Source organism: Apus apus, chromosome 7 (assembly GCF_020740795.1).
Source record: "Apus apus isolate bApuApu2 chromosome 7, bApuApu2.pri.cur, whole genome shotgun sequence".
Lineage (NCBI taxonomy): Eukaryota > Metazoa > Chordata > Aves > Apodiformes > Apodidae > Apus > Apus apus.
Window position 1 is genome coordinate 8630230 of NC_067288.1, and position 14197 is coordinate 8644426.

The 14197-nt window shown below is 36.2% G+C and overlaps 1 protein-coding gene across 2 annotated transcripts in view; it reads right to left on the reverse strand.

Moving 5' to 3' along the window:
* The window catches only part of DENND1B (DENN domain containing 1B), a 151368-nt gene that overhangs the window by 34717 nt on the left and 102454 nt on the right, over positions 1-14197 (reverse strand). For both annotated transcript variants that reach the window (XM_051625306.1, XM_051625305.1), the window contains 2 exons: positions 11246-11371; positions 1443-1544 (listed from right to left, as the gene is read on the reverse strand). In XM_051625306.1, the coding sequence (XP_051481266.1) occupies positions 1443-1544; positions 11246-11371 (228 nt within the window). The remainder of the gene's footprint in view (positions 1-1442; positions 1545-11245; positions 11372-14197) is intronic.

The following is a 14197-nucleotide window of genomic DNA, read 5'->3' on the forward strand; positions in this document are numbered from 1 at the left end:
AGAATGAAAAAACCTACTGCTATTAAACACGATCAAAATCATTACTATTTCCTAGTCCTCTAAAATATATTATTTCTTTAGTTGAAATAAAATTAAAACAAGCTATAAACAAGCTGTAAACTGATTCTGTTTGGTTGAACACAAAGCATAAGGGGTAAGTTCAGAGCCACAATGACAAGCCCATTCACTTCAGTGAAGTTAGAACATTTTCTTACAGATTAAGATTTTTAGCAGCAGTAGTCTGACAACTTGGAAACAACTTTTAGGCAGCTTTCTATTAAGAAAGTTTCATGCTAGCTTATCACATTGAGATACACAGAATGTAAACAACACTATTTACTCCATTACTTCAATCATATGTTCTGAATACTTCAAAAGTTTTCAGATTTTTTTTCTTTATTTGTTTATGTTTACACCTTGTTATTGTATAAGAAAGCACTGTAAAATTCTAGGAGCCCAGTTATGGGATCAGTATTTCCTTAACTTTTCTATAATTAGGAGAAAAATATTTTCACAGAACTTCTACAAACTAACATTCCTGCATAAATCTTTACTTTAGACACTAGCCTCTGATTAGCACCAAGTGTTTTTAGAAAATTAGAAGTTCTACATAAAATGAATTTTCCTTATCTATCATGGCAGTATATCTTCAAAGAAGTCCTCCAGATTATTTAAACATGAACTCCCATGCATCAATCATTCCAGTTATTTACAGGCAAGTACATACTTTGAGTCTTCCAATTTTACTTGGTTTTTCCTTGATTTTCTTAAAATCTAGTAATAAGTTTCTTAATACTCTTTTGATGCAATGGGCTCAAGTGATGAAAAGAGAGAAAAAAGTTACAGAATAAAATCAAAGAAAAAAAAATATTTCTAAGACTGTAATGAAACTATTACTGAGCTGTGCCAGACATTCAACGATTTTTTCTCTACTAGTTGAAAACCTGCATTAACAGACCAGCTAGAATATTCTTCACGCCACCCCTACAGCTTGGGTTGGTAACATTCTCTGTGTACCTAGCAATGAAAACTGCAATTACAGTATGAATCCAGTTGTTAAATAAAATGCCACTGAATTTCAATTTAAGTAAGCACTATGTTTTTAGGTTCTTTGGTCATGAGCCAAGAGAGCTGAAAATGAGGTTCAACCATCAAGCTGGGAGATCCATGATTTATCTTGTTCAGATGAGTTGCTGACTGGCTCTGAAGAGATGCTGCACTGGCTCTGCACCCTGGAGTTATTTTTTTGTTGAGTTCCCCTACCACCACCACTCTTACAAACTACAACTGAAGATTTAAAAATACAACAAAACTGGGATGACTGTACACAATATTTTTACTTTATCCCAGAGTGTCATAAGCTGACAGAAAGGAAAATGTATTTAAATATGGATATGATTAAAGAGAAAATAATTAAACATGGGTCATTTACCCTCACATACCTGTTTAAACAGTTGAAGATTAACAGCAGTTTCCAGGAACTGCTTAGTACTACTCGAACGATGCTTCACAAAACTATTCTCACAGAAAGTTATCGGCTCTCCCTAAAAATATAAAGGGAAAAAGTTAGATGCTAACTACAATATACAAACATGCTAATTTATATAAAATTCTCCATTATAAATTTATTTATTTATTAGTAGTCAATACATACAAACATTCCCTTTCAAGCAATCTTGATAAACACACATCCAATTAAAGAGACATAGACAACAACAACAGAAGTCCAAAATATACAATATTTAAATGGTTCTGAAAATACATGTTGCAACTGAACCTCTTGTTTATGAAGCCAGTATAGAAAATATGCATTGCAAGGAAAAGTAAGTGGTTTTCAGTTGATCCACGTTACCCTTATACCACTCTTTAAAAATTTCAAGGAAGTGGTTCAAACTTTGAGGAAAAGCAGGTCCACTGCTTCAAATAATTTAACATGCATTATTGTTTAGCATTATTCTGATTCCCTGACATACTAAACCAGCAATACTAGTAAATCAACACTATAATTCAGTCCAAAAACATGTATCTGCACCAAATTATCTTTATATTGTACAAAAACACAAAAAGATTTATAAGTATACTGCTGATTTAACAGGAAATTACTGAAATACACATCTATTTTATTTTTACACAAAACAAAAGCTACAAACTCACTGCGACACTGTTATGGAGAAAGTCTGAACAGATTAGATTAACATTGTATATAAAATATACTTCCCTAACACGGAAAAAGCACATAGTCCATTGTTACCAAAAACCCTACACCTGAACATTTAATGATGAAAGACAATAAAAAAGTACCCATTGAAAATCAAGTGTTTGTTGAAAAAATTATTACTGAAAACAGCATTCATTTAAAAATAAAAGATGCTAATACGTTTGTTTATATACAAGCAAGTCACCTCCTATGTTACTCCCTAATTTCATTTAAAATTTGCTGTCTTCAGTATGCAGAGACCACTGGACATTTCTGATGAGCATCCTCTCCAATTCTGTTATTCTCGGCAATATTATGTGATAAATACTTGAAGCTGTTTGACGTAACACATGCACATCAGGTACATTACACATGTACATTAGGTACATTACAAAGTTCGTGTAGTGATACAGGTACATGATCTGAGTTCATTTAAAAGCAAAGGCCTCTCACCCAAGTGTACAAGATAATTACCAGGTAAGAAACAATCACCAAAGGTCTCAAAGACAAAATACTTGTAATCCAACAAAACCCGACATCTTCATCTACCATAGAATATTTTACTACCCAAAAGCTGCATATACAGTCCCATAACAGAATAAAAGACACCTCAGCCATTCAAAAGAAAAAAGATCAGACACTGCTCTGTTGATGTCCACAATAACTCTGTCAGCCACTTAAAAGACAAATTTATTCATGCCCATGACCACCACAGCTTTCTGCTCCTAACCCTGTTTATGCCACTTCACACATTTTCATGTCATTCTTGCTGACTCTGCAGTTATGACCTTCCAGAAGATCACAAACTGTTTTCTGCACGTGACCTAGGTGAGCTTGGTGGAGTAGCTCTAGGTAATTTTCAACTGCTTTTTACACCTTGCACTTTGTTTTACAATGTTGTATAATGGTTCAAGTATGATCCAAGGAAACACTGCAGTAAAAACACTGTGATGTCATTTTAAAACCCTATTATTATACTATTAAAAAGCTCCCTCTTATCAAGTTTCTCTTTTAAGGGGTCCAATTCTACTCAGCCAAGTACTTCAGTTTGTGGTTAGCTTGTTTTGCAGTTTTACATCCTTACTTCTTTATGGAGCCTCTGACTTTTGAAAATAAATAACACTTGAAGAGCTAAAAGCTATACATTTACCTAACCTAAACCTTCCCCTTTCACAGGGTAGCTAGAATGCTGTGATGCATAACCCATCACAATACAAAATGTAGCACTGTGTCAATCAAGTCTCCAGGAGGAGCCCCTAAGTGGCTCCACTTACTACTTACCCCAAGATAACTGGAGAACACTGTAAACATGCAGAACATGCTGGATCTACCCAATAGCTTTAAATATTTGTGGTACTTTAAATAGCACTGCCTTCCTGACCCACTTTGCATTAGCTATCCTTGAGCTACTAAAGACTCTTGTCTTAAGAAGATGACCCCAAGCTACTTAGAAATTCGAAGTGCATCAAAATAAATGAAATAGTCTCCAAGTGAGACACAGTGGTACAAGACACAAGTGTTCCTGCGTGTAGACTCTCTTCTCAGTTCTGTCATTCTTACAAAAAATTTCAGGGCGGCAAATTATAACAACTCCTTTTATTTTATAAATATATAATTTTCTGTTGTTGTTTTTTCACAAAAAAATGATTTCTGGAAATACAGAAGCATTGTGGGAGTGCAGAACTGACTAGATGGGACAAGAAATACTATGAAACACTGAATTTAGGACCAAAGAGAGAAAATAGTCTTTTCAAAATATACTATTTAGAAAAATAAAAACTAAGCTATGCCTCTGCTGCCATCTTCCCAGCTGCCTTGGGAAAGATGAAAAAGGAGAGGTTATCTTCCAGTAGAATACAAAACAGGGATGCTTCTCTCCCTTTCACACCAGCCTGGGAAGAGAGAGCAGTCAGTTTTACTTGATGACACTTCTCCCACCCAAGGCATGGAAGAGAATGCCAGGAAATGGTAGTTCAACACACGTTTCTGTGCATACCTTTCCCAAATACTTCCCTTTAATCGCTGGATGCTTCAGATCCTTAGCAAGCACTCAGGCATTGGTGCATCTGTTCCCTTATCAGTACAGTTGGGACACAGAATAACCTAAGCCATTTCTTAGCTGAAAATTTATTTACATCTATAAAGAGTTCACATCCAAAACTCATCTGTGTTATTTGAACCAACTGATAGCAAGGTTGCATTAAAAACTTCAGTAGGTTTAAAGTTCCAACATGTTCAGTACATAAAAATGAGAACATCTGTTGAAACCTGTTGAATTTTGACACTTAAGTTTTCTCAGGGTATCTGCTGTAACTTCACTAAAATGGCATTAACTCTTACTAATTATCTCCTTGCTCTTTTATGTGTCCAAGGCTCTGAACTAAATTGTTTTCCAAATAAAACTTTTACAAATCTTCAGTATTATTACTGCAAACATAAAGCCTTTTGAAGTTCTATTTAAAAAAAAAAATTACTGAACAAGAATCTCATACCAAAAGCTTACAACATTCTCATTTCTGCAAATACAGCCATGTACCTTCAGAAACTGAGTTTTGGAGGAATGTTCCACTGATATTTAACTACTAGACCATCAAATGGCCCCTGTTGTATTGATCTACAATGTACTTTCAAAACAAGTTCAATCAAAACCCAGTGGGGACTCTATACTGAAAAATAGACAGCTAATGCTCAGACCAAACAATCCATGCCCAAACAAGGTACCTGTCCTTTTAACAACAGTTGCTATAGAATTTTCTTCTCCTTTCATAGCTTGCCACACACAGCAGGAATTTCTTACTTTAAGCTATATACCTGTTTTAAGCAAGCTATTTATACAGACCTCAAGGGAACATGAAGGCAGTGATAATTTTAAAAGGAAAAATAATCTGCATTAGAAGGTATGTTTGTGCTTTCTAAATCTAGAGCTATTTAACTTGAACAAGAAGTACAAAAATTTTAATTCTTTATTTCAGAAAACATATCTCTCTAGCATGAGATGACTTGTACTACTGCTATAATTAATTCTGGTTTAGCTATGGTCATAGCTTCTTTGGTTTTGTGTTGGTTTTTTTTTTATAAAGCACATTATTTTAAACACCCTCTTGTTTTTGATACTAAAATTCCTCTGTTTAAAATAAAGGATGTACAAAACTGAAATTTCAGCTGTTGTCATGACATTCAGAGATAAAGGCCAGGGGATAACTGATTAAGACCTTTGATTCTCCTGAGGAAGGTGCCATTTAAAACCACAAACTAATTTCTACAAAATTTGCAAATTTCTCAGAATGTACCCAAATGAAGATTTAGATATGATGTTATTTCTTATAGTCACAATTAATTAAGAGTACACAGGGTGGTTCTGGATTTAAACACAAAATATTTTAACTGCATTATTTTGCTTTGTTGTATATTGAATACAATACCTGCATCTGTCAGAGAGCCAATGTCATGACTTAAAACAGTGCCAATATTAGCCTAAAGCTCTCCAGTCAGCATTCAATTACAGTGAGGTCTGACAGGTTGTGCTATCTTCAAGCTGGAAGTTATCTTGGCTCCCCTGGTGAGACCATGAACTCCTACTGCTGAGCATTCCAGAGCAAGCCATTAGCCTTTGCTCTTCATTTCTTAATTTCTGATGAGTGATGTTACAACCATCATAACTAAAGAAAGTTACACTGGATTTACTTATTTTGTTGTAACTTAAGAGCTTTGAGAACTTGTTCCCCAAAAGATGTGATTTTTATTTTTTTTTCCAACAACTTAATCTTTTGTTAGCTAGTTCTTGTAGAAAAGCCAGTTTTTGGGTGGTAGAAAATCAGTCACTGTTGCTTATATTCCATAATCTTTCAATAAATGTGTCATAAAGTAAGAGGATTTATGTGAAATACATATTAAATGTATTTGTTTTGCTATGATGCATAAAAAAAGAACCTTCTTCTAAAAAAAATAAAAACAAACATTAAAAATCACACATGTATATCCTCCTGATATTTGCTGCCTAAGAGTAAACAGCTCTTCTGCTTTATTTTCTTGATGATGTTAAGATTAATCTCTATTATACTGAATACTTTTTAACTCCTTAACTCCTTTCTTGTTAACTTATCTTTCCCTCTCTAGACAGAGACTGCCAGTGGGAATATTGCCTGTTTAAGAATTCATTACATCATATAGTGTTTTATGAAATTATGATACTGTATATGACTAATGGAAAAAAAATTACTTGTCTTTGCTTTCATCTGGGAGGTTTGCACAACTATACGTGTAAGGGCCGTTTTCCCAAGCTACTACAGAGCTGCTGAAGTGTTTGAGCAGTGTGGCTCCTGTTTGATATAAGGCAAGATGCTTTAAAATGGCCCATGAAAACCATGTAAGGTAAAAATAGCTGGAAAAAACACAACATTCCACATACACTGATTGACGAAATTACCCAAATTGCAAAATTGCATAACATCTTTGTATCTAACTCCCAGCTATGCACACAATTCTGAAACATGGAAAGTGCAATCTTATTCCACACACACAAAAAACCCCAATTGCTGGACTACCTAAAGAAAACAGGAGCAACCAAGGTTTCAAGGCTAAGTTGTGACCACTCGAAGTAAGCTTAATTTGGATAAGTATGTGGATTGATATGGTGTAAGAAGCACTTATGTCACCATACTCTGACCACTGCAAAGCTCAGCAGTGTTAGACTCATAATCAAAGCTGTTTGTGATCAGTGAGGTTGCAGATCATGCCAGGGCTTGTACTGCAGCTGCTGGCAGGGTGAGTACAACCATGTGCTCACCACTTGACCCTTCTGTGTGCCAGGGCTCCTTATAGCAAAGCAGTCTGAATGGCCTCTCTCCCACTGCTGTAGGTCTGCACTGGAGACACAACACACCCCCAGAGTATATCAAAATGGATTGCAGTCCTCCATGTGAATGGGACCATATACAAAACCACTATTCCACCAATGATAGCTTTGTTCTGGTTTATTTTATGGTCCTTTATCAAATGACAGTGAAGTAAATAAACATGAAAATTTGTTTTAGTTTCTTATTCTCTTTCCTATCAAAATTTTGGAACAGTGATAAGATAGCAAGAGGTTGCATAAAGAATTTTTTCAATCATCCCCATGTACCATGCATTAACTGGATTCTTTCTGGATTAAACTAAAGCAGAAAATGAGCTCCAGCTAGTCATGAGTACTCAGTATTCAGCATCAGACTAAAATAAGAACACAATAAAGCTAGAAACCCATGCTGTGTGGACGTCAGGTCCTTAGCACCAACTGTACTGTTTTGCTCTACAGATCCACTCTTATTCAGTCTTTTCAGCCTAGAGAAGAGAAGGCTCCGAGGAAACCTTATAGCATCTTCCAGTACTTGAAAGGGGCCTACAGGAAACCTGGGGAGGGGCTTTTCATCAGAGAAGACAGTGATAGGGCAAGGGGTAATGGTTTTAAACTGAGAGAGGGGAGATTTAGGTTAGATATTAGGAAGAATTTCTTCACTGTTAAGAGTGGTGAGGAACTGGAATGGGTTGCCCAGGGAGGTTGTTGATGCCCCATCCCTGGAAGTGTTCAAGGCCAGGTTGGATGAGGTTTTGTGCAACTTGAACTAGAGGTAGGGTTCCCTGCTTATGGCAGGAGGGTCAGAACTTGATGATCTTTAAGGTCCCTTCCCCCTGTGGTTATGCAAAGTTTACTCATGTAAAGTGTAGCACATTACAAAATCACAAAAATATTTTTGGCAGTTATGACAATTTGCTGACAATTTTAATTCCGTATCCTGATTAAATCAGAAAAAACAACTATTTCCATTTTTCTTGGAAATTTATACTGGATTAAGGTTTTTATTATACTTTCATATCATATTTCCTGTCTGTACTGGAGTAGTCAAATTTTCCATATGGTCGTTTGGAGTCCCATGAACTCCTTCCAAGACCCCTGAAGCTTCCCATTTTCCCTTTCACCAATCATTTTTTTTCCCAATAATTGCTAGACGTTTGTTCAAGACATATTGCTATACCGAGGAGAATCTGTCCTATGCTGAAAACAAACAGTTGCACAGAATGAGTGTTCAGTGTGATGAACAGCGTTGGGAGGGAAGAGAAGTGTTGGATGAGTACAGACACTATCAAAGCTGTTCTTTACTCAAAGTGAATATTAATGACAGTCGTTTCATGTTTCAAGGTAAAATCATACAGAACACACTTTTGCAAGGAAAATAGTTCACTTAAGCATATTTTTCAACTTACAAGCACCCAATAACTCTCCAAACATGTTATTTTCTTATTCATCAGGATGTTTGTGATCCTAAAAATGGTACCCCAAAACCTGTGATTCTTAATGCTGAAAATATTACAAGCTTATTTACAGCAAAAGCATTTCAAATCTATATAGAAAATATTCTCATTTAAGTATGCCCCCTACAAATTTTCTACACGAATACTACTTGAGCTCTTGAAAGAATGTAAATTAAGTCCATAGCTGTTGTTTAGATTTCCTTATTAGATCTAGCACAGGGTCATATTTTCTTTTCAATAAAATTCACATGTTTTGAGACACCTGACAAACGGTCTTAATACAGTCAAATGTTATTTGATTTTTTGAACTTTCCAATGCATTAAACTGAGTTCAAAAGGCTTGCATACAATAAAGGACAATCATGGGACAACTCTTCTTCATTTCTACTAATCCAGAACAAATTCAGTTTCCAATAAATAAAAATTCCGTATAATACTAAAATCAGTTAAAAAAAATGTGAACACAGCTCAAAATAACAGTTTATTTATTTTTTTTTTAATATGCTTTGTCTTTGGACAAGTTTATGCCAATTCAAGCTATGCTGGTAGGTGCCAGCAGGCTTCTGCCTGTTAAGACATTCTGAAATAATATAACTTACAAATACAAAACAAAAAACCCCAAACCATCAGGCCACAATAATTTCATAAACATCTTCTCTTATATTCAATCAGTGCAGCCAAAACCAAAACAAACGAACCAAAAAAAAAACGTGCAAAAGAAAATGCAGAAAGACTACAAAGGTCACTTTGACAAATGTTTGCCAGTTGAAATGATGCATGGTGCACTACTTCCAATACAGTGCAAATGTGTATCATATCTGAGATATGCCAACAAACTGAAATAAAATGGGAATCAGTTAGAAGAGGAGCTCATTTCAACAGAGATGCTAACTAGAATACTAAAGAACTTGTACAATCAATTCAACCAACTTAGGACTGACTGGAGCTTATTTCTGATCAAAACAGAGGTGAGGACATCAACCAAAGTGACATCATTCTGTTTGCATATATTAAACATAGATTCACTTTTCTACTTAACAGTTCTTACTGCAAGCTGCCATAATTTGGCACAGGGTGGTGTCCTCACCATTAGACTAAGGGACAAATCAGACAAACCCCCCCTGAAGCAATGTCAGATAATGCCACTGTGGAATTGAAATTAGTATTATATTGAAGTCTAGCCATTTTGAAAACAGGCACAGTCATTTAAATATAGTATGCAAACTGGCCTTCCACACAAAATCATAGAATAGTTAAGGTTGGAAGCGACCTTAAAGATCATCAGGTTCCAACTTCCCTGCTACAAGCAGGTACACCTCACGCTAGACCAGGCTGCACAAAGCCTCATCCAACCTGGCCTTAAACATCTCCAGGGAGAGAACATCAACAACCTCCCTCGGCAAGCTATTCCAGTCCCTTACTACCCTCATGGTGAATAATTTCTTCCTGATGTCTAATCTAAATTTACCGTCTTTCAGTTTAAAACCATTACCCCTTTTGCTATCACTGCCCCCTCTGGTGAAAAGCCCCTCCCCAGCTTCCCTGTAGCCCCTTCAGGTACTGGAAGGCCACTATAAGGTCTCCCTGGAGCCTTCTCTTTTCCAGGCTGAATAGCCCAAACTCTCTCAACCTGTCTTCGTAGCAGAGGTGCTCCAGCCCTTTGATCATCTTTGTGACCATTTAATAAGAAAACTATAATGACTGCTAAATACAAACACTTGAACTAAAACCCTTAAATCCTTTCATTTCTGCATGGGTTACTACTTCTCATCTCCATAACAATTGCTATCAGTGGCACAGACAGCTATAACATGTAAAATGCTCACAGCAACAATGACTACCTGTTAAGAGAACCCCTTGGGTAGAAGACAACCTTGCCATATGGTATTTTCATGTTTCCTCCAGGACAAGGCCTCACCTGGAATTGATAATTATACTAGCCAATTCTGTCAAGAAATACCACATAGTTCATTACGCATCAACAGAACACACCATCCTACTCACCCCCAAACACACACACAAACACAAGTTTTACAAACTTGATGCCTCAAGGAACAATTATTTTCTCCTGTCAAATCTCAACAGTAATCTGAATCCATTAGCCCACCAAACATCATATCCTGAGAATCTGATTCAGCCAATGTAATGTCAATGCATTTTACCCAATTGAACTACTATCAGTAGTTTGGAAATATCATAGGAAAATAATCTGGACAGAGGAAATTATTCTCTAATTTATCTCTAATAAACCAGAAAGGATGAAATACAAATTGTGAAGTTCAGATGGGATTAAATGGGGTTTCATTTCTCCTAACATATCAGTGGAATGAAGTTAAGTGTATAATAAAAGAGATGAATGTTTGACTCGCATCTCACTTCTGTTAGGAAACAAAAAGCTTCTGGCCTCAAACACAGCAAAGTCTCTGGACCAGAACAATAATAAATGGTGGAGTCTGAAAGGAACAGCCTCTTCAGTTCTTCACCACATAAAACCGGGTGAGCTGTGTGCAAGTAACTTCATTAATCCAAGCAAGAAAATAGCTGATTTGGGATGAATATTTATTTTTCAATACAACTCACCGTCAGGAGGTGGTAGCATCTTCTAAATTGTCAACGTATCCTTAGTGTAGAGTAAGATTCAAAACATTTTCTTTTAAACTTTTTAGACTGGGATAATATTGTGTTTCATATTTACCAAGCAAAGAATGAGACTGTGCTCTTACTGAAAAATGACAAAAAGAAGTAGAGGACAAGCCTTACTGGTTTGTATCTTAGTGCATCTCTATAGGATCCGAACAGTGCCGCCTGTGCCCGCAGAAAGGCCTTGGCTACTCCATCCCCTGTAGCTGTAGACTGCTTTTTCAGTTTATTTTTCAAGGCCGAGACCTGCACGACAGAGTGGAACAGTTAAATTAACACCTCAGAAATTGGTACAGCGAGGTATGAACCAAATCAGCAGGCAAACCATGATGTCTACAGGTCAGCCAAAAATTCATCCTCCTTCTTGATAGCTTATCTTTTTAACTGCAAAGAGCACCTGCTGGTCTGTTAATTGAAATGAAAGCAGGAGATGATGGTAGAGTGCTAATGTAAATTGGTTTATGCTCTCTTTTTCCCAAGGCCTCTTGACATAAATAAGCTTAATTATTTTACAGTAAACTGCATGTGAACCACTTTTCTGCAGATTATTTTTTCTCAATCACAACATGTAACTACCTGTTTTGAATGAAGACAGTTGGATATTTTTTATTTATGCTATGAAGGCTTATTTCCAAGGACTCCTAATGGTCACTTACTATTCAGTTGTAGGGATTTCTTCCCTTTTTTAAGTCAAATTACTATTTTACATAATTTTTCATGTAACACAGGAGTAGCTGGTACCACTATCAAATAGCTGAGAAAAGCTTGTGTAAATTCAGCGATGCCTTCTCTTTAGAATTGTCCTAAAAGATAAAACATGTGAATGGGAAAAAAGAAAGAATAATACTTATAAGGCACCTGTAGAGAAAATAATAATTAAAAAAATCATTCTTTTTTATGTGCTTGATTTTCTTTTTTTAAAAGGGGATCTTCTCTTACCTGGCAAACAGTAATCACCGGTTATACAGAATTGGAAAAAAATAAGAAATACTGATTTAGATGACCCTTACTTTGAGATACTTTGGAAAAACCCATATAATTCTGGAATTATTACAGTATTTTTTTAAGATACGTAGAAATACACTCAGTTACAGTCTATAGCCCCCTAATTTTCAACACAAGGGATATCTGGAGAAGTAAGTCAACTCCAACTACACTGAGTAAGTTTCTACATCTGTTTGTATTGCAATCTACCCAATTAGGCAATACTTAAGTGACAAAAAAATATACAAAGTAACATTCAGAATTACTCTTAAACAGAACATTATAAACACAAGCTATCACCAAACCAGCTTTCATTCTTACAGAAATATATGCAAGAATAAGTATCTTTCAGTTTCTTTATGCAAGCAGTCCTGACTGCTCTTGTAGATGATGATTGTAATTGAAGTGTCAACCTAATTAACAACTAAACTTTGAATAATGTTAATGAGAACTGAACATGGCATCAGAGAAAAGACCAACTCTACAGGTGATAAACCTTCACAGTAGTGACATTTTCCAGTGTAAAGTCACAGTTCCTGTGATCTGATCAAAGAGAGAGACCCCCATTGGGTCCAATTATAACTATAGTTTTGAAAAAAAAATTATTGAGTTATGATGTTCATCATCTATGCAGAAAGGCCTTTACAGTATAGGTCTTTTCCCCATAGCTGTGATCTTTTCAATTTATATCCAAGCTCCATAGATCTAGATAAAAGTTTAGAGCCTGATTCGTTTAGTCCACGGAAAGCTTACACCAAAGCTCCTTTATGCCTTTTCCTGAAAAGAAAACAAGTCCAAGCCTGAGTACAAAAAACAGTTAAGCACATCAAGATTGAAAAAATAAATGCATATTTTCTTTTTTTGTTGTGTTTTTTTGTTTGGTTTTTTTTGTTTGTTTGTTTTTGTTTGTTTTGTTGTTTTTGTTTTTCTTCTGTACTGTATATTAAAGTTATTAAAAATGAGGTTTATTTCATTCTGGGGAAAATAAATAGATATATATGCTTTGTCTAAGGGAATCGTGCCCAACAACATTAGCTCAGTTTCACTAAAACTAAAGTAGTAACATGAAGTCAAAAGAACTATCGGCAATAAAATGTTGTTTGTATCATAACAGACAAAGCATCATCTAAATATAAGGAAAAAGACAGAAAACTCTCTACATGCTTCTAAACCACATGAGTTCGGGGAAATAATGGCAGACAACAATAAAGGGTCAGAGAATAAAAGGATAAAGATGATGTAGAGCAGAGGAATTAGAGGATAAAGAGGGGGATTTGAAGGAAAATAGTACCTTCTGATTTTTCCAGTTGTGGCAGGCCCTATGTACCCTAACATGAATTGATAAACAGGATGCTTTAGGCAAAAGCATGTTAAAAAGAATAATAGAAAGCAACAAACCTCCTGCTTCACTGCAGTATCGGCATGTTATTAGTTCAATGTGATCAAGTACACCCCAATGGGCCGGCAGTTTTAAGGTGGGTTTTCCAGCACAAAAATGTGTAAGTCCGATGCACATTTTTTTGTGCTGCCATCCTGGAGGGAGTTCTAGCCTCAAAAAGGGCTATGCTGAAGTTCAAAGAAAGTTCCTCCAACTTCTGCTTTTCTCAGGAGGCTACACTAAAAGGCAGGAAGAGCTCTAATAGATTATTCTGCAGAAGTACTAGGAGCACAGTGCTCTTAAGGAAAAGCCTGTGGAGGTCATGTGGGCCACAGCCCTGATTTCCCAATCATCACAACCACAGCCCTGGCTGAAGCACTCTGGAAACGCCCTTGAGACCTGCTGAGGTTTCCTTCAAGCTGAGGTCAGCAAACATGCACGCGGAGGGACAGTGCTTTCTCAGGGCTTATCCCACCACTAAGCAACAGCGAACCCAAGCTGTGCATTTGGGTAGGTTGCCAGCAAATTCTCCCAGTTCCACAATTTAATCAAAGAGAGCGATAAAGCAGTTATTACAGTCAATACAGTAGGTACAGGTAACGAGTGGGTGCTTTGAACTACTCAGAAGGACTTGGTACACAGCAGGATTGTGATTGCTTAGATACATGAAACTAAAACCAAGGAAGCGTCTGACCCCTCTGGGTCTCACA